This window comes from Lytechinus variegatus, chromosome 1 (assembly GCF_018143015.1).
Source record: "Lytechinus variegatus isolate NC3 chromosome 1, Lvar_3.0, whole genome shotgun sequence".
NCBI classification, from domain to species: Eukaryota; Metazoa; Echinodermata; class Echinoidea; order Temnopleuroida; family Toxopneustidae; genus Lytechinus; species Lytechinus variegatus.
In genome coordinates this window covers 56,778,187-56,800,017 of record NC_054740.1, presented here as the reverse complement: position 1 = coordinate 56,800,017, position 21,831 = coordinate 56,778,187, and the positions used below count along the sequence as shown (strand labels likewise).

General features: G+C 36.0%; 1 protein-coding gene across 2 annotated transcripts in view; it reads right to left on the bottom strand.

Moving 5' to 3' along the window:
* Nucleotides 1-1,021: 1,021 nt before the first annotated feature.
* The window catches only part of LOC121417783 (nucleolar and coiled-body phosphoprotein 1-like), a 33,269-nt gene continuing 12,459 nt past the window's right edge, over nt 1,022-21,831 (bottom strand). Inside the window, exons 3-6 of one of the 2 annotated variants that reach the window (XM_041611525.1) lie at nt 8,643-8,717; nt 6,430-6,509; nt 5,184-5,212; nt 2,187-2,274 (exon numbers count right to left, since the gene is read on the bottom strand). In XM_041611525.1, coding sequence (XP_041467459.1) covers nt 5,195-5,212; nt 6,430-6,509; nt 8,643-8,717 — 173 coding nt within the window. In that variant the 3' untranslated portion in view covers nt 2,187-2,274; nt 5,184-5,194. Of the gene's footprint in view, nt 2,275-5,183; nt 5,213-6,429; nt 6,510-8,642; nt 8,718-21,831 lie in introns of both variants that reach the window. The other variant, XM_041611521.1, reaches the window with a different exon arrangement.

Below are 21,831 nucleotides of genomic sequence, written 5' to 3'. Positions count from 1 at the left end.
CAGCTGCGACTCTGTTTAGAACCAGCCAGTTTGTGATCACGACATCATTACGTCAAACTTTGGTACCCTATAATATGATGATATTGCAAAGGGATATCCATTAATCTACTGCAAAGGGGTACTCTAGGCTGAAAATAATTTTTATCTTAATAAATAAGAGTAAAATTCATCAAGAAAAAATGCTGAAAATTTTGTCAGAATCTGATAGCAAATAACAAGGTTATTGAATTTTAAAGTTCAGCCATATTTTGTGAAAATGGCTATACACACACCGTCATGAATATTCATTGGGTGGGCAGATATCATGTCCCCATTAACCCTTTTTTATGCTATCATATCGTCGCACGCATCACGAACCATCCTCTCTGCGCACTTCAATGCGAAAGTTAGTTTTGCAGAAAATGCATTTAAAGAAAAGCTTTTTAAGACCAGCAATAAGTGCACCTACAAGGAGAGCAAATTATTTACCGGTGTCTTGGTTTGATAGTTCAGGTTCCAAAGTTCCATCCCGTATCTTTATATTTTCTTGAAGTGAATTATTTACGCTACAGTGGGCATAGTAACAGAGCGGACGGTTCGTGGTGAAATCGCGAGGCGCAATAGCGCACTGTATCTATTCCAGAGAGAACGGTTTGTGGTGCGTACGACGATATGAAATCATAATTATTTCATATTTTCATAAATGTGCGCATGATATATCTTGTACCTAACTAAGTTGCAATGATTATCTAACACGTTCATTAGAAGTCAATTCAATTTTTTTTCACTCAGGGATGACAAATTTGAATGAAAGAAAAGATGAGGATACAACATCACTAGCTTGCTCAATGCATATTCATGGAAATATGCATAGAGTTCTTAACCCAAATGATGCAAAAATTATAAATGTTAAAACTTTGTTATTTTTATCTAATTTTGATGGAAATTTCAAGTGTTTGCTTTGTCTGAATTTTACTTCATTTGTTAATTCAAATCATATTTTTTCAGCCTGAAGCAAATATCAAATTAGTTTGCAACATTTTTAAAGAATTAAGCATGTTAGATATACTGGTAGTCAATTTATTTATCTTTATCTCAAGTGGAACCAGCAAATTTTCAGAACAGGGAAAGATTGACATCACTTTGATTAATACTCATGCTTATGACATGTAACAGTCATTCTACACTGCTTTATCCACTCTAAATGATGGTATGTGCATGCACATCTCCAGTTTAAAACACACACACAGGAGAAAAAAACACAATCTGGGTTAACATGTGTGTAAGAAAACTCAACATGCTATGCAAGGCAATGCATCTGTATAGATGATAACTGTACATATTTTATCCTTTTTGACAGGAAATATCACCTTTGTGTAAAGTTTTCTGTTTCATTTCAATGCAAATTTGGTGTTTGTGTCCTTCTGTGACAAAACATATATCATAATGCAATTATTGTTGATAGTGAAGACCTTGTAAACATGTGATAAACAATGCAAGAATGGTGATTAGCAGTTGTTTTATAGAATGAAACAGAAATTCTTTTTACTGGACTTCATTAAATTTTCACGATTTTCAGTGTACTTTTCAGAATTCAAATTTTTTATCTGAAAAAGAAACGTGTTTCTATGAAATTAAGTGCTCTTCCCAAATTCTGTGAAATTCAAATTTTCTTTTGTTTTCTCTATCGTGGAAAATTGGGGACTTAAATTTACAGTTGTGACTTGATTTCTATTGCAGTTGTAAGAGATGTACATAAATAATACAATGATCAATAATTCTAACATTTAAGAATATTTGAGAATATTTTACTGTTAGTTGGCCTTTTTCAAATATTTACCTGGAATAATCGGATTTTACCTAAAAATGTAATTTCATACAGCAAAATCAGGCCTCAGTAGGCTATATATTATCCGTTTTCATGAAATACTGGCTCAGAGAAGACTTTCTCTGAGCATTTCTACATTAGAAACAGACAATGGGACTACTACTTATCACCTTAAGGTCCCTTCTGTCTTGTGTTGTATATCACACTTCATTTCTCTCTCATCTCATCAAATAATGATAATGATTTCTCCATCCACAGTGATACATTGTCTCATCAGGTAGAAAATTAGAGAAGAAGAGGAAGAGAAGGGGGGATTCCACGTTGGAGAAGTGCTTCATTCATCAACTCGTCGAGGCATGACGGCCCTTCAACAAACTCACGTTGTGAGCAAAGCTTGCTGCCTGGTCACGCATCTGTTCCGTCTTATCCTCGAGCTCTCCCAGCTTCTCGCCCCTCTCCAGAGCAGCCTGCATGGGAGGGGTGGGGCAGGTTAGGGTGGGTATGAGGTTAAGTGGGGTGGGCATGAGGTAGTGTGGTGGGCAGGTTAGGGTAGGCATGGGGTGCAGTTGGGGTGGGGCAGGTTAGGGTAGGCATGGGGTGAAGTCGGGTAGGGCAGGTTAGGGTAGGCATGGGGTGCAGTGGGGTGGGGCAGGTTTAGTTTAGGCATGGGGTAGGGCGGGTTTGTGTGGGCATGATGTACCGAGTGGTTGGGTGGGGCAGAATAGGATGGGCATGAGGTGCAATGTGGTAGGGGAGGGGGAGAAATGGGATGGGTAGAAATGGGATAGAGTGGGTAGGTTGGGGTGAGGTCCGGTGGGGTTGGGTAGGGGCAGAAATAGGATGGGTGAAGATGGAATAGTGCAGGTAGGTTGGGGTTAAGGTGGGGTAGGGGCAGAAATAGGATTGGTAGAAATGAGGAAGAGCAGGTAGGTTGGGATGAGTCAAGTGGGGTGGGGTAGGGGCAGGGATAGGATTGGTAGCCATGGGATAGAGCAGGTAGGTTGGGGTGAGGTTCAGCAGGGTGGGGTAAGGGCAGAGAAAGGATGGGTGGAGATGAGATAGAGAGGAGTTGGTTGAGGTTGGGTTTAAATATCCAATAGGGAGATATAGTAGGATGGGAGATGAAAAAGCAATATACATAATGCATAAATGAAAGGAAGATACACAGTTTATAGATGTCATGTTAATAAAATAAGACGAAAATGGAAATGGAGCGTGTGTGTGTTGTATATAAATGAACGATGAAAGAGAAATTGTATATTACACCGCATCAAAAATTAAAGAGGAAAAGGTGAAGATGGACACAGAGAAAATGAGGGAAACGGAAATAACCATTCATGGGAGAGAAGAACAAAAGCAAGCGATAACATGATAGACAAGGAACACACTGGTCACAAAAAGAGAGATTTTTCATTCAGATTGAAAACAAGCAATAGACTGATCAGTTATGGATTAAGTTTCCAAATAATGCATTGTAGACTGGAGTCTACATCACAGAAGTTAACCCTAATTCAACTCTGCTTTGTTAGACCATATTTGGCTATAGGGCAAAGACATTTATAAGGGTGTAGCATGACACTTAATAATGCTAACTGAATATGATTACATTAAATTATGGAAATAGATGTGTACATTTCTCTTTGCATCATTATTTACTTAAAGGCCTGGTCCCACTGGCCGATGGACACAAAACGTATTCATAACGGATACAACGGACGAGCAAAAGTTCAGGGTGGATCCATCCGTTTTCATCCGCTCCAGACATTGGACAAAATGGGCAAACTATAAAATCAGAGGACAGATGCTCGATGGATATAGAGCATATGAAAAACGTTTGCAAAGAGTACCCAACAGATACATAACATTTTCCAACGGATGGCAAGATTCTTTTATTTATTTATTTTGTTTTCCGTTTTACATCCTCTCTGCATCCATAAGTCCAATGGGACCAAGCCTTAAAATGAAATATCCACTTTGTAGTAGAAATTTCATGGGATCATTTCAAAGCACATGGCAAGTTTGTCAGATGATTTTTTTTTTTATTTTATATATCTTTTTGTTTAATGACTGAATGTGTTCCAGAATTCAACTTTGATAAATTTTCAAGGAGAAAATAAAATTCAAATGGCTGAAGCAATAATGCATAGTGGTGATACAATTCATGAAATATGCATTCAAATTCATCTACAGTACGTAAAATTGTTTTAGAGCCAACTTATAAAATTACATAAAGAATTGTGATGAGACACCCCTTTTTCAATCTTCACAAACTAATACCCTTTTCATAAACCTATCCTCCAATTAGCCGCCTAAGAGTAATGCGGATAATTCAATAAAAATTGCGTTCACAAACTCCGAAAATAAGCCGCATTATTTTTACGAGCGCCCGTCCTGAAAAAGGCGGATAATCGTCATGACAACTGGACATGCCCCCTCCGATGCGGTTGCGTTGGAAAAGGGTGACCTTGTGACCGCACCATGGCAATTATCCGCATTATTTGGAAATGCGTTCATAAACTCAAAATCTTGTCCCGATGCTGCTATTATGCGGATAATAGCAGCATCAAAATAATGCGGATAACTCTTGTCCTCCTCTGATTTTACGACCAAATTATGCTGCTATTAGCCGCATAATTGGGTTTATGAAAGGGGTATTAGAGAATAGAAGCAAAAGATTTCAAAAGAAAAAAATTCATTGGACATTTTTGCAAACAAAATGAAGTGATCGTGAGGATATTGCATTTTGTTGGTGTTGTTGTGATGGGGAGGGCCGGGGGGGGGGGAGGGGCAGTCAAATTGCTGTGCATACATGTCTGCGTGACCAAAAATCGTGTTGGACGCAGGCTGCGCGTGCACTTGTTAAGGGTATCAAAAGCACTGATTTTAAAAAAAAGGGTGGTTTTCAAAGACTGGTCAATGGTCAATTGCGGGGTCAAATGTATTTTTTTTTAGATTAGCCAAACGTGTTTGGGGTATGTTTTTTCCCAAAGCTTTTTTCCCGGGGTCATATTCCGGCGACAACTTGTTTAGGGGCCAAAATGTGTAAATGAAGCCCAAGAAAAACTTGTTTAGGGGGTTATTTTGCACACAGAGAAAAACTCATTTATGGGGTGTTTGGAAATAATTTGGTCATGCATCCGTACAGCAATACATTTGACCCTGGGGGCACCCCCCCAATTATTATGTTGTTAAAAAGCGGCATCAGGAAATATATATACTGACACGTCTACAACAACATTCTACATGATTTGCGTGAATGGGGGTGGAGCTTATTCATTTTTCTACAAATGGAATTCATGAATATGGACATGCATATAAATATATGCAAATATATGTAAAGTATGTAGTGCATTAGTACTGATGGACATGTTCTCACCATTCTACAAATCACATTTCTTCAGGATTCTAAGTATATACATGTAAAGTTACCATTATGGATGTAAGGGAGGGAAAAAATAAAATACACAAAAATTTGATAGACTTTGTAGATTTATACAATTTCAAACTATCAATCAAAACTCATAACAACCATAATAAAAAAATAAATGCAAATTGACTGATTTAGGATAACAGTTTCAGCAAAATGTTGTTTAAATGCAGTCCACAAACATACATACAGTAAAAACATCTTTTCAGGAAAATGAAACCTTTGGAACAAGATAGCTTGTGTGAAAACAGAAATATCAAAGAAACAGATCAACAGACGTTTCAGAAAAATTGAACAAATATTAAGAAAGTTATGAGCATTTGAAGTGTAGATCATTATTGTTTTGTAGATCCTCCAATTGGCAATGCGACAAAGAAGTATGATGTCGTACGTGAACAACTTTCCTCTTACTTTTGTATACATTTCACATAAACTGCCTCTTTTATCACATCTGTATCAGCAGATTATGCATTCTTTCTATAGGAGGGCATGTAATACAGACTTTCAAAGAATACATTATGGATAAAGAGTTTGTATCACCACAAGAAAAAGCAGTAAGAGACATTTTGAGGGTATTTTATAGTCCATCAAAGGGAAAGTAGTACACATGTGACATCACACATCTTTGTCACATTGCCAACCTAGGAGGATCTCTATATAAGAAGCATTAGTGATAACAAAATTCAGAGGCTCATAACTTTCTCATTATTTGTCTAATTTTTCTCAAACTTGCTTTGATCTTATTCAAGCCCACTTGTTCCAAAGGTTTAATTCCCCTTTAAGAGTTATATCCCCCCCCCCAAATAAAAAAGGAGAGTTTTTTTTATAGGAAAAAGCTAACAAAGCTATAACTTTGAAAACACATTTGATATTTTGAGAGTGACGAAGCAACCTCGGTTTGAAACTGCTACTATGGCGAAAGGGCGTAAAAGCTGACTATGAATTTAAGCACTGCTATTACCGTGGATGTTATAGTGCGTACGACAAATCCTGTTCGCATTTCCAATTATTATTCTTGCAAGGAGATGGTACAGCACATAAAATATTCATGTAATACAGTAACTGGTGTGAGGAAGACTGGAAGAGGAAAAAAGACAGATAAAGAGATCTAGAGACAGGGAGAGAGAGAGAAAAATGAAGTGTAAAAAGAATGAAGAAGGAAAGAAGTGAATGCATTAAAAACAATACACAATACCTGTCTTGGATCTGTAATTCCTTGTGAAGTTTTATGGCTTGCTTCTTCCTCCCTCTTCTTCTCTAGAGCAGCTAGTCTATCTGTAGTTCAAACCACAAAATATCAAAATCATGATGAAAATTATTTCATATTCAATTTTAATATAAAGGCAAAATGTTTATAAACATTTGACCCTGCGATTGACCATTGACCAGTCTTTCAAAACTACCCCTTTTTTTTAAATTGGTGTTTTTAATACCCTTAACAAGCGCACGTGCGGCCCGCGGCCAAAACTGAAAAAAACCCACCCCTTTAAACATGTTTTTTTGGTCACGTGTGTATACAGCAATATATTTGACTGGCTCCCCCGGGTCGAAATCACGACCCTCTCTTTGAAAGGCGAGAGTCAGAACCATTAGACCATGACGAGATTTAAAACTGCCACTGTGACTATTGGATATTGTATCATGGTCATGATTCATGGACAGATAACAAACACGTGAACACTCTAAAATCAAGGATTTAAAATAAATCCAGCTCGGATGTGGATAGTGACCAGCTGCTGAATGTTGGATTTTATTTTAAATCCTTAGGATGAACTTTTGAATCTCAAAAGATCTAAATTCAAATTTTTCATATTTATTTAAAAATCTACATGGTTTAAAACTAAATCTAATATTCGGCTGGTCACTATTCAAAGCCAATCTGGATTTATTTTAAATCCTTGATTTTTAGAGTGTATTAATCTTGGTATTATGTTTATTTTTAAATTGCTATTCCTTGTCCGATTTAAATGAAATTTCCAGTGTTTTGTTTGCCTGATTTTACTTTATCTGTACAGATCCTAGCATTTTCAGCCTAGAGTACCACTTCAAGGCCAGATTCAATCAAGAGTTTCTTATCCAGAATCATGGTTTTCAAAGATGCTTAGCCGTGTTCAAGCATTTCATTTTCTGTCAGTCATTAAATCATGCATCTTTCAAATGATTAAATGCTGGAATAAGTGCATTTGCAAAGGTTATTCTACAAATGCAACTACAGTGATAATAATAATGCAACATAGCTCTCAATCATGATTCTGGGATGACAGGATTTATACCCCTTTCATAAACCCAATTATGCGGCTAATAGCAGCATAATTTGGTCGTAAAATTGGAGGAGGACAAGAGTAATCCGCATTATTTTGATGCTGCTATTATCCGCATAATAGCAGCATCGGGACAAGATTTTGAGTTTATGAACGCATTTCCAAATAATGCGGATAATTGCCATGGTGCGGTCACAAGGTCACCCTTTTCCAACACAACCGCATCGGAGGGGGCGTGTCCAGTTGTCATGACGATTATCCGCCTTTTTCAGGACGAGCGCTCGTAAAAATAATGCGGCTTATTTTCGGAGTTTGTGAACGCAATTTTTATTGAATTATCCGCATTACTCTTAGGCGGCTAATTGGAGGATAGGTTTATGAAAAGGGTATTAGACCCGTTCTCATACTTTCTAAAACTAGTTTACTGGAAACTGTTTCAGGAATAAAGAGAGAAAAATCAAACAAGCAAAATAAGCATAATGCTGAAAATTTTATCAAAACCGTATGTAGAATAAGGAAGTCATGATATTTCTAAAATTTAGCTTATTTTTCACTAAAGAGTTATGACACAACTCAGTGATATGCAAATGAGGGATTCAATGATGCCACTTACTCACTTTTGCTTTTTATTGGTTGTATTATACAACATTGAACTTTTTCCTGACTTGACAATAAGGACCCTCCTGATTGAACCACGCCATTTTTAAACAATGGTAATTCCACATGTTCAAGGAGGAATAAAACCTTTTTTTCCTATGAAAATGTTGGGAAATTTAAGATATTTCATATTTCCTATAATAAAAAACATTTCCTATAATAAAAAACACACTAAGGAAATAGTGGCATCAGAGGTTTTGCTTTTATTCTTTTTATTTAACACTGTAATGCTATATGATACATTCTAACCTCCCACTTTCCTGGTGACATATCACCGATTTGTGCATGTAACTGTTTTGTGAAAAATAAGCAAATCTTTATATTATAACTTCCTTATGTTACATTAAATTTTGATGAAAATATCAGTGTTATGGCTGTTGGATTTTTCTCTCTTTATCCGAATCCATTCTTTTATTGTAACAAGTAATCTTGCCCTTTAAAAATATCACGTGAAAACAGAAAAAAATCAACATAGACCCTTTAACATTACCTCGTGCATACTTTGATTTCATGCGCTCTGAGCTGACTCGTGTGAACTGGTTATTGCTGGATGATGAAGTCTCATCTGCAAGACAAAATAAAATAATAGGCTTTTTACACAGGATTTTCTTAACCCCGGACTATCGCTAACCCCGTACTATCCTTAACCCCGTACTATTTATTTTCCTTTTCACACATGCCAAATTGTTTTTGCTAACCCCGGATAAGGAATGCTTGCTTTTTACACACGAAACTCGCTAACCCCGGACTATTGGTAGCTCATGAATATTCACGAGCGCACTGAGGGGTCATTCGGGTCATATCCAAAATCGCTGACTTCTGGCGCGCGCTTTTTTTCATCGCCGTGATCGCTGTTCATGAATATTCATTATACTTACCTCTGATTGGACAACAGGGCCGGCTCTGTTGCGGGGCATGAATGGGAGCGCTTAGCCCACTTTCGTTTTACACATGCGATCTTAACCCCGTACTATTGCTCTTAGCACCGCAATTGGTGGGATAACCCTGCTTTTTTGCAGGGCCAAATAATCCCGTACTATAGGTGGGGTTAGCCCACTTTGCAAAAACGCTGTGTAAAACGAAAGTGGGCTAAGCTTAACCCTGTACTATAGGTGGGGCTAAATTGCCATTTAGCCCCACCAATAGTACGGGGTTAAGGAAATTTTAGCCTGTCTAAAAAGGGTATTAGAGAGGGGCACACAATTCAATTATTTAGCACTTTTTACATGAACAACAATATCAATGATAATCATCATCATCGCTAATCACAAAACAGTGAAGAAGGGCAGTGGCTTTTTTTTTACCCAAGGCCATTTGGGACAAATTCAGCACATTTTGTGGTTTTCCCTAGAACTTATGAAGAAGAGCCTTTTAAAAAGAAACTTGCATTTCAAATTATTTTTTATTTTCAAAACAAAAAAAAAAGGAATAGGGGACATGTAACATCATCAATTCCTTATTTGCATACTGCATATTATTAAAGGGATGCTCCAGGCAAGATATTTACTGTATATCTAAATAAATAGAGTAAAATTCACAGAGCAAAATGCTGAAAATTTCATCAAATCGGATAACAAAGTTAATGAATTTCAAAGTTTAGCAATATTTTGTGAAAACAGTCACATGCATGTCGTCACTGAATGTGCGCCGATGATATCACATCCCCACATTCCTTTTTCTTATGTTATTACATGAAATCATAATTGTTTCATTTTATCATACAGTACCCAGTACATAGAAGTGTATTTTGTGTCTCCATTATGATGAAATAAAGTTGCAGCAATAAAAAATAATGCACTTAATCGGTTGTCAATCCAATTTGAATAAACCTTATTTCATATAATAAAATACAAAAGAACAAGTAATGATGTGACATCATCAGCCCACCTAATCAATATTCATGAAGACTTGCCTAGAACTGTTTCACCAGAATAATGCATATCTTCAAAATTCAATAACTTTGTTATTTGTTATCTGAGTTTGATCGAATTTCCAGCATTTTGCTTTGTGAATTATACTGTATTTATTGAGATATATATGTATTCAGATATATATATGTATTCAGCCTGGACTATCCCTTTAAATTGGCAATGCAATGGAAACAAATCACAAAAACTGATGAATATTAAACTGACATTATTTAACAATCAATCTCTGCTGATCTCTAAAACATGAACTTCGAAAGGAACAATGAATGATTTCAACATGTATAGTACACTTTTTTAAAACAAATAGGCAAGGGCCATAAATAGGCCCTGTTTTTTTTTCAGGACATTCAAATATTCAATTATAACTAAGGGATGAAATTTCAAATCAATACAAATTACCTGTTGGATAAAAAAAAATGTGCACAAATAAGAGATTACTGCCACAGTTGCATTGTGTGTTAACATGCCCATCCCCTATTCCATAGATGCAAGCTACATTTATGTTACAGTGGAGAACACTTCGTCCCTCAGATAGGATGTTAAACGGATGCCCGTGTAGAGGAGAATCACCATCTTTGCACGTTAAGAACCCACTACACTATTAGTATAAGAGAAGGGGGTAACCCTGGAGTAGTGGTCCACCTGCACCCCCCCATCAGTTATATTGGGAGGAGAGACCTGCATGTCATAGTGATTCGGCTCACATTTCCCCCTACCAGGTACAGGTGATGTCAAAATCATGATAATATAACAGTCACTTTACAGTACTTCAGTAGTCAGCCCTAATAAGTAGATGTATAAATCGTATTTAAAACTTACAGAAGCCATCATCAACACTTCCGAATGTGCATCGAATACAGAGCATTGTTAAATGAATGATGTAGAAGCTCGATATTAATATGACCTGCATGTATATACCTGTAGTCTTTACAACTGAATTTGTCTACTTGTATTAGCATAGAATGTACAAAGTGACACATCTTTCCTTATGTGCTTTCACACCAGCATGAAAAAAAATCTGACCATTGACTGTAACTAAAGTATACACACCAGGTATATGATAAATTATATCAATATTGAGCACTTTTAGAAACGTACGTCGACATAGACGACTGCTACGAGATGACGTTATTTCTTGGTGTTCCATATGCCTCAGGTCGGAACACACGTCAACTATCAGAATCGAGAACCTCGCCAGAACCATTCTGCGGTTCTGCTAAATCATACTCGACGTGCACGTGTGTGATGTCATTTTAACCGCTCAAGCTCAGCATGAAGATCAACCTTTCCCTTTTAAAACACCGTTTTCAGCGACTTTTCACAAAATTAATGTAAGTTGTAAGATGCATTATGTTCATCAAATTTGAAACTGCTTCCTGATATCCAAAATATACATCGATATATATCCTAACTCGCGTAAAAGGGAATCAAAGCAAGTGAAAGGGCAAGTGTGCTCAAGTTACACCTTCGCATCACCCGACCGGGTCACCAGGTGATGTTACGGCAGATCTTCATGGTTGGGCAGCTTGTCATGAACCACTGTTTATCGCGCCGTTTCACGTGGATGTACGTACACGTACAAGTCGCGTGAAATCTAAAGTATTCGCATCTGTAATGAACAAGGGCAGACTCGCATGATCAGATGACTGCTACGCCGTTCTCGTTCACTGCTCCTTATCTGCAAACTTTACACATACAATGTGAACACATTGGTAGCCTCATTACCTAGGCTTTACACGTACATATTACTGCCATGTCAATCTTCATTAAATGTCACTAAAAGACAAAATGGAGTTCATTTTCAATGCTACTATTCATTGAGTTGGATTTCATGTGCCCATGCTTATTTACAAATGTGACTGAACAGGAAATGGGTTTCGCAATGAATGCTGGGTAATCTATTGCCTGTTAATTTAGCTTGCTCGTGCAATAGAAAGCTGCAAAAATTCATTGGTATTCTTATGATTAGGCAGGTATGAAAGCACCCTCTAAATGGTTTGGAAGAAAGCCAGTATTGTGTACTAAGCAACTGTCGAACGAATTACACAACTGCTTGCTGATACTGCCGATATTCACTATTTATAAGTGAATATTGAGTCACCTATTTGATGAATACCACAGAAGTTGACACGTGACCAAAATTTGTAATGTCAAAGATTGACTCAAGGTTTATCACTCACAAAAATCTTCTTGAAAACAACTGAAGTTATGATATTAAAACATTTAGTGAAGAAGTAAGTAATGGGCAGTGCAGAGTTATATACATTTGTAGATAATACAATTTAGTAATATAAAATGTACTGGACATTTTAACTCTTCACATTCTTCTGCACCCCAATGAAGATTTTTAGTCTACATGTAGGTAAACATAACTTTTAGGTTGTTTTTGCCACTGGATCTGAGGACATAAAACGAAACAAATCAATGTGTAAACAATTTCCCAGGCATGACAAGTAATAACAGAAGGAGAATCAAGCCTATTATTTAATGTGTAGTCTGCAGGCACAGACAGACCCTGATTGAAATTTTGATCAAAAAGTGTCTCCATGCAAAGACTAGCACATATACAAAACTCGCTGTTTTTCAGTACACAAGGCATGAGTAGGCTGCGATTCAGACCCTTTACTCAAGTGAAGGATTTGCAGACTGAAATCTGGATGTTAGAGGAGGGATGGGGGGGGGGGGGCAATGGTGCTCCAGGGAGTGTTCTGGAAAAGAAACCAAGTTTAATAGAAAGGAAAAAGATATCTTCAAATCAATCATCTTATTATGTAATAACCCTTTCAAACTGGCCTCCTTATTTTTCCCTGGTTAACTTCTCTGGCACGCATTCCTCAATTCCCGAAAGAGAAAAAAATGTACCCTTTTGCTCGGGCGGCAGTGAGTGCAGACCCGGTGTCAATGAAAGCATTTGCTTTATTTAATTTGAATTTTAATTTAATCTGTAGCAACCCACACTTGGTGACCCAGTTGGGCTCCCAAAGTTTTGATAAATTGTAATTTTTCTATTGTTTTAGGGCCACCAAGAAAAATGTTATAGTGGAGCCATGCAATAGCCATTTAGTCCATATACCATTTGGTCTAATTGGACCAAGTGTTAATTGGGTGAAATGAAAATAAAATGGATATCATCAACTGGTTATGAGCCAAAATGGTCATAGACGAATTGGTGATTAGACGAAGTGATGATTGGACCAAATGGTTATTGGACCAAGTGGTTGTTAGACGAAAAGTTGATGGACGGAATGGCATTAATTGAAGATAGACCATGTGGTGAGTGGACGAGTTGGCAATTTACCCATACATGTAAGACCCAGCAGCCCTGCCTACATCCCTACCTCTCGGCACGTGAATGGCTATTTCAAAAGTGAGTATTTGGAGCAGGGCTGAGTGGTTTCTGAGTAAAATTGAGGGTCCAGAAAGGTCTGAAAAAGGGGGAAGGGGCAATCAAAGTGGCACATCCCTATACCTCATTATTAATGACTGCGCCCCCTTATTCACAAAGTTAAAAATGATACCAGATACACCATCCTACACAAACAGAACAAGCCCATAGTTGCTATGTAATCAATACGGTAATCATTGGTGTGAACGTTTCAAGATATGATAATGATGCATTAAGTATTAACATCAATATGAAAATTAGAATTATGTGAGGCCCTGTACATGTACACTCACTCTGTATGCTTCACGGACCATCTTGATGCATTCAATAATGATGACGATGATGATGAAGATGATGATGATGGATGATGAAGATGATAAGGGGGCAAAAAGAATATTGGTTCTTTTTGTTTCCAAAAATTTTTGACAAGCAAAAAAGGACAAAAATGAAAAAAAAAAATTCTTGAAAGAGGGGGGCACATGTGCGAAAGCACCTGGATTATAGTGATGAAAAAAAAATAATAAACTTATGATAATGTCAAGTAAATTGTCAATAACTTCCCATCCCCCCAAAAAAATATTAATAATATAATGCTCATATCACACAATGTTCCATGTTTCAATGCACTTTGGGACAACCCGCTGCTTCGAGAAATGCAACAAGGTAATAACATTGATTTCTGTGCTCCTGCAATAATGAGTAATAGAGTAAACAAAAACATAAATAATCATCAAAGTGACACTGGATTTTCACAGCCCATTCATGATGAAAACAAATAATGGATTCCGCTAACATTATTCACATGTTGAAAGGCTTGATTTAAAAGTATTTACCCAGGCTGTCACAAAGACCCATTGAAATTATTCTTCGAACACCACAAGAAAAAAAATTATAACAGCATTCATTGCAGATCACAAATTTGAGATTGTCCCCAAGGATTGCATTCCTGCATTTCTCAAGTCCACTCTGTGAATACGAAAACAGAGGATCTAATATACGTGGTCAAAGCAATAATTATGATTTCATAATTATTGCTTATAACAGGATTTTCATAAATGACCTTAATAATAATATCCTGTTAAATTTTTTTCAGCATTGTAATTACTTCTCAGGCATTGCAATTTGATATAACCATTCCTGCAAACATCACTACCATCATGTCAGTGTGCGATTACACTGTTCTCTCACCAATCCTCAACTCTAAACATGTACATGAACCACTTACACCTTGGGTATAATAAACTACCGTGATACATGTCACCAGGCCTATTCATACACAATGAATAAAGAAGAGATGTCCTAACAACATATGCTTACTCATTATAAGGTTATATGTTGAGGAGAATAGAAGATGTCAATTCCAGATGTCAACGACAAAAGCCGGCAGATCAGATATCAAAGGTCTCACCCTGTAATACACATCTGATTACAAAGAGAAATATGAATATCGGCTGGTGAAGATGGAGAATGGGCTGACAAAACTGCTGATGGTGTAAGATGTGGATGTATCACGCCCGATGGGGCGCATGTAATGGGAGATGGATTATTGCTTATTCGCTGGAGGGGAACGTGTTCGTGCCTGGATGGTCAGCTCAGTGCGGCCTAACAATGAATCTTTCCATCTCCAATTCACATAAAATCCAATCACAAAAAAAAATAAAATACAATTGGGTTTTAAAGGGATGCTCCGGCTGAGAATATTCATAGCTAAAGAAATAGTTACAAAATTCACAGAGCAAAATGCTGAAAAATTTATCCAAATCGGATAACAAATAACAAAGTTATTAAATGTTTAGGTTTAGCAATATTTTGTGAAAACAGTTATATGCACATCATGAATATTCATTAGGGAGGCTGATGATGTAACATCCCCAACATTCCTTTTTCTTATGTTATTACATGAAATTATAATTGTTTCATTTTTCTTTAAATCTGGCACATACAAACCAGAGTGTCAAGTGATTTTATCTTTTTTATTTTGACAGTGGACTAAAAAGCATCTGTTATTTTTTGCAAGAAAATATGAATGCAAGTTGTACATACATGTATGTAAATTTAACTTGATTTACATCTGACCTCTCAAATTTTGATAATTCTCTCCAAACTTTAGGTCACTAATCTAGTTTATTAATAGTTTTAGGACATCATTGCCCCACTCCTGTATATAATGATAATATTAAGAAAAATAGAGTAATTTGGAGGGTTTCATGATTTTAATCCACAGAAGTTTAATTTTGATTTTTGGTAAGGATACAGATCAAAATCAAAATAACTGTAATTTTTTCTTTTTTTTGGGGGGGGGGAGAGCTTCCTGAAGAATGGAATTGGCTAAAAATTTTGGGATAAAATCTGTTTGTACCTTTTTAAATTTAATTTCAATTCAATTCAATTTCAATAAATATTTTTTCTGAAAAAGAAGACGAATGATGCTGAGCAATATCAGCAAAGGAATTGTTTACAATTCTACGGGATCCAAGAATCTGACAGTGATGACAAAAATGAGAGATGCATGTAGCTCAATCCAAGCCAGGCATTACAATTAAGATATTTTGACTAAATTTGTCATGTGGGGTTTCTTTAATATAAAAACATTACTGAGAAAGTGCTAAATATCTCTACTGTACCTTAATATGTAAATAGTCATTTTTCACAAAGAATTTATAGATACTTAAGAAAATGTTTAAGGTCCCACTACACAACTGTACGAGTTGAATGTGAGACCAGGGAAGTGTTGGTGAGACCATATTCCAATACAGTTTACTGACCTTTACCAAAGCTTCAAACAGGCTTTCAAGTCAATATCAATGACAAATACCATGTTTACATGTGATCGGCTTTTGGTTCAGAACCAAAAGCCAATGCAGAATCGGCTTTTGGTTTATCTTGCACCGCGTTAAAGTAGACAACCGAAGAATCAAAAGTATTTTATAATGACTTTTTTTGGTCATCATTGTAAAGGGGAAGTATTACTAATCAGATATATAACTTCACCTTTTAAAATAGTGATTAGAGTTTGCAGAAATCAGCTCTCAAAAATGACTTATTTTCATGGCATATTTCTGCCTTCGTCCGTCCTCTGGCGAGCTCCAGCTGAGTGACGTCACACCACGAGCAGTGAGCAGCTGAGCTGACAGCAGCCCATTGAAGACTATCTTTCCAATCAGCGTTTTTTGCTCGTAGAATAGTTTATTCCTCTCAAGATTGGTCTTATTACATAGATAAAAGTTTTAATTTTCTGAACAGTAAAATGAAATGCACATTTAACATATTTTGGTAACCGATATTTAGCTTAGAAAAAATTATTTGTTTTCAAGAAATATACGTGAATAAACAAAGCATATTTTCACTTAGAAATCATGCTTGCACCACATTGATATTATTATCAATATAAAGCATAGACATTCGTCTTCACAACTGAATAAAAATTATGAAATTTAATTACGTAGCAAGTTCAGGAACCACAAAAAACACGGCAATATATGATCGCGAAATGATTGGAATTGCACTTGGATTGCCGAAGCATTGAGAGGCAACTGCAGCGAACGCACTTTGTTCATATATCGTTATGAACACGGTCCATATAAAAACATGGTCTGTGGACAAATCTGTACGCACGCAGTTTTTTTTTATGAGTGCGGGGATCCTGGTTCGAAACTCTTTGATTTTTTTTTTGGTTCTGGATTTTTTTTAAATTATGTTCCTTCCCCATTCCTATCAGCTCTTTTTTCTCTTTTTATTTTCATGTGAGATTCTATTCAGTCCTGTATTTATTAAATCTTACTTCTTAATTGCTGCTTTTGATTTTCAAGTTCTTGATTAGATTCTCTACTTATATTATGGGCAGCGACTCACTCACTCACTGACTGGAGTGGAGCAACACAATGACGACTGCAGTGGACAAAATTGGTCTTTACAGTCCACAATTCAATAAAAACGGGCAAAGGAACACAGTTCTGAATCACGTTTGGTCTGAAGTTGTCGAAAACAGAAATTGAATATCACATTACATGAAGAAAACGGTAAATTCGGAAGATATTTAACAGGTCAGTAAGGTGATTCAGTGCATGATGCACAGAGAGATGATGAGCACGTCGATTGTGTGACGTCATAATTCTCGACCGTTTTCGGCTGCGTGATTGTCGGTCTGGGGGGCTGAGAAGGGTGTCTAATAGTTTCATTTCTTGCATTTCCACGACATCTATAAGACTTTTTAGTGACATATTTGTGTATAAAAAGACAATACCTTTCCATCCATATATAATTTGTCTATAATCATCACTTTCGTGAAATTTTCTTCGTGTGTCTCCTTTAAAACGGTGTTACAACCTAAAATGATACGTACACCAACAATATACGTCATAAGACAATGCTGGATCCGTGCGCTTACAATTATGTCACAATGGTAAAGTAAATGAATGCGCACCAATCGCCGATGCTACACATAGTAAAAAAGATGATTCTGCATCGGCTCGCAGTTCTGAACCTACTACTTTGGTGGTGCAAAATTGCTGATTCTGAACCGGGAGCCGATGCAAAAGCCAATCACATGTAAACACTGGAAAAAGTGACTTTATTCTGCAATGGGATTCATATGCCCTCCCACTTTGATAAATAGAATCTGATGATAATATTCATTTTAGGGGAATCCAACCAAAATAAAAAGTTGTTCTGAAAGGAAAAAGAAAAACAGACAAGGGGATGCTTGATAGTTTGGAGAATAGGGGATATACTTGAGAACATTTAAGTTGTAAAAATTTGAAATCACTCTAGTCTAACCGGGAAGGAGTCTTCAAATTGGCCGCATTGGTAATTTGATAGTGATGTAAGGCAAGAACTATTCCATTTACTCCGATATGAGTGGCCAGGATGAGAATGGCCAAAATGGGATTTTAATTTTTTTTACACAAAACTTTGACTTCAATTCAAATTCAATTTTTCCTTCATTAGGACATACTATATATACATGTATGATACTTTAGGAAACCATGAATCCTTGAAAATGATTGCAATCATATTTTCTCTAGGAAAGTTATCCTTAAAACAGTTCTCATATCAATTTACTATAACCAATTGCCAATTTAAGATTTACATAGTCTTAATAGGGATCTCAATTGTAAAAACAGCCACAACTTTCTTTATATTGCTTGTTCGATTTCTTTCAAATTTGCACCATTCTGTTATTTTCTTCCTCTCTCACACAGACTTTTATGACCAAGGTTTGATTCCAATTTAATACTGACCAACCATGGAGCTAACACTCTATGAAACAACCATGAAACTGATGTATTGTATGGCACTTGTCAAATCAAAGATAAAACAAGGTAACAAAATTTTATCCAAATGACCATAAATATGTGCCAAACTGATCCTGATAGAAAATGAGTTGAATTATTCAATACATAGCAAAATAAGTACTATGCATTTTTCAATAAGCCAGATCCCTTTTTTGTATAGCCGAGTTTTAGAAGAGATAGAAAAATTGAGAAAAATATGCTTATTAATATAACATTTCAAAAAATGCTAGAATATTTGTTTGTAAGTTCTTTATTAAAATGTTTGAATTTCATTCCAATTCGTATGAAACTCCAATGTAAACCTGAATCCTCTTTGAATTATCGTCTTGGGGAAGAATTTTTTTTTTAATGACTGAAAGTTGAGACTACCAAACTTTCTTCATTTCAGATGTTTAAAATACCAAGGGGGCGTTAATCTGAAGAGATGTTCCTTCTAGTGTAGCTTCAGTATAGTTGGCCTGTATTCATCCCATGAACTAACACAAACATTGAATACAGTGTAGCATTTTGCATTGAACAACTTCTCAGATTTTTATTCTCCAAAATATGCATTTCCCTCTTAACATCTTTCTTTTATCTAGGTTTGTTTGTATCATGTTTCTGAAATCTATTCTGTTTATGTTCATATCTACATATAGCCTACTGTACATGTATACAATTGGAATTATTTCTGTTTTATTATGTTCATATCTACAGGTACATGCATTGTACATGTTACTGGAATCAATTCTGTTACATTATGTTCATATCCACATGTACTGTATCATGTATTTTACTGGAATCTACATGTATTCTGTTACATGTACATTATGTTCATATCTACTGTACATGTACTGTATGTTATTGGAATCAATTCTGTTACATTATGTTCATATCTACTGTACATGTACTGTATGTTATTGGAATCAATTCTGTTACATTATGTTCATATCTACTGTACATGTACTGTATGTTATTGGAATCAATTCTGTTACATTATGTTCATATCTACTGTACATGTACTGTATGTTATTGGAATCAATTCTGTTACATTATGTTCATATCTACTGTACATGTACTGTATGTTATTAGAATCAATTCTGTTACATTATGTTCATATCTACTGTACATGTACTGTATGTTATTGGAATCAATTCTGTTACATTATGTTCATATCTACTGTACATGTACTGTATGTTATTGGAATCAATTCTGTTACATTATGTTCATATCTACTGTACATGTACATGTTATTGGAATCAATTCTGTTACATTGTATGTTCATATCCACATGTACTGTATGTTACTGGAATCTATTCTGTTACATTATGTTCATATCTACTGTACATGTACATGTTATTGGAATCAATTCTGTTACATTATGTTCATATCCACATGTACTGTATTTTACTGGAATCTATTCTGTTACATTATGTTCATATCTACATGTACTGTATGTTACTGGAATTACCATGATTGCCACTGAACCCTGTTACCAAAGTTACCACATACATGTACATGAACATGTACATGTAGTAGTTTAATTAAGAAACAGGCCCCTCAAAATACTACATACTTTCTGATATGCTTTTCAGACTACAAGAAATTTCCATAATCCCCCCCCAAAAAAAAAAAAAAAAAAAAAAATTGGTGCCCAGGACTAGTAATTAGCCCTACCAATTTCCAGAGAGCTTAACCCAATCAGTTTCAGGCAACATTTTACCAAAGTGGGCGGGCATGTTACTATCTTCAACCCTTTGAACCCTGAATTACTAGGGGCAGTGGTGACCCATACCCTGAAATGCCTGAATTATTTGCACATATCGACCACATTCAAAAACTCCCAGGATTCGAGACCAAAACGGCATCTTCCCCCCGCTAGTACCCGGACCAAGCCGGCTGAAGTTGTTTACTTTCCTGTAGACCTATTTTACAAACAGAAACATCAACTTTTGTGTCTATTTTGGGCTAAAAATCACTGTTTTCACCAAAGTCAGATATCAATTGCTTCCCCATAGAAAGCATGTGACTCACCGCATATTACACCGTGTATTATCGCACATACGACACGAGCAACGGCAAAAAAGTGACACATTTTGGCCATTTTGATGCGAAATCCTTCCGAAATCATTGCCAATCTTGACTGAAATTATCGATTGAATATTCCTACACGTACTAGAAAGATGACGTCATTTTTAAAGATCACCTGACATTTCGAATCCGTTTTTTAAGTCACATGGCTGCAGGCCGGTATTCCGGCCTATCGGGTATATGCGCGATCACTGGTAGGCAGGTATTCCAGCCTATCGGGTTCAAAGGGTTAAAGGGATGGTCCGGGCTGGAAAATTTATATCATAATACATAGAGTAGACTGAGTAAAATGCCGAAAATATCATCAAAATCGGATAACAAATAATAAAGTTATTGAAGTTTAAAGTTTAGGAATATTTTTTTTAAACAGTCGTCATGAATATTTGTTAGGTGGGCTGATAATGTCACATCCCACTTTCTGTTTTCTTATGTTATTACATGAAATCAAATTTTTTTTTTACTATATTTCATACTTGTGTGAATAATATGTCTCTCTTATAATGAAATAAGTTGCAATAATAAATATCTAATGCACTAAATCAGTTGTCAATCCTATTTTTCTAGTTCTTGAAGGAAAAAATTTGAATAAACCTAATTTCATAAAAAAAAAGAACAAGTGGGGATGTGACATCATCAGCCCACCTAATGAATATTCATGACGACTGTTTTCACAAAATATTGCTAAACTTTAAAATTCAATATGTTATTTGTTATCCAATTTTAATTTTTTGGGGGCATTTCGCTCAGTGAATTCTACTCTATTTACATATATTTAGCTATAAATCCTTTAAATAGCCGGCTTATTGCGGTGCTAGCTGGGAAACTGCAGCAGTGCTAAAAGCTGTAAGTACAAATCTGAAACCAAACCAGGCTAAGGGAACTTGGGGCTATGCAGCAGCCGATCACGGAAGTCAAAATTTTATGTTAATCTCACCCTGTGTGGCAAAATAATACATGTAAGTTTTCATGAGCAATGGGATAGTCTGGGGTTAAGGCAATTCA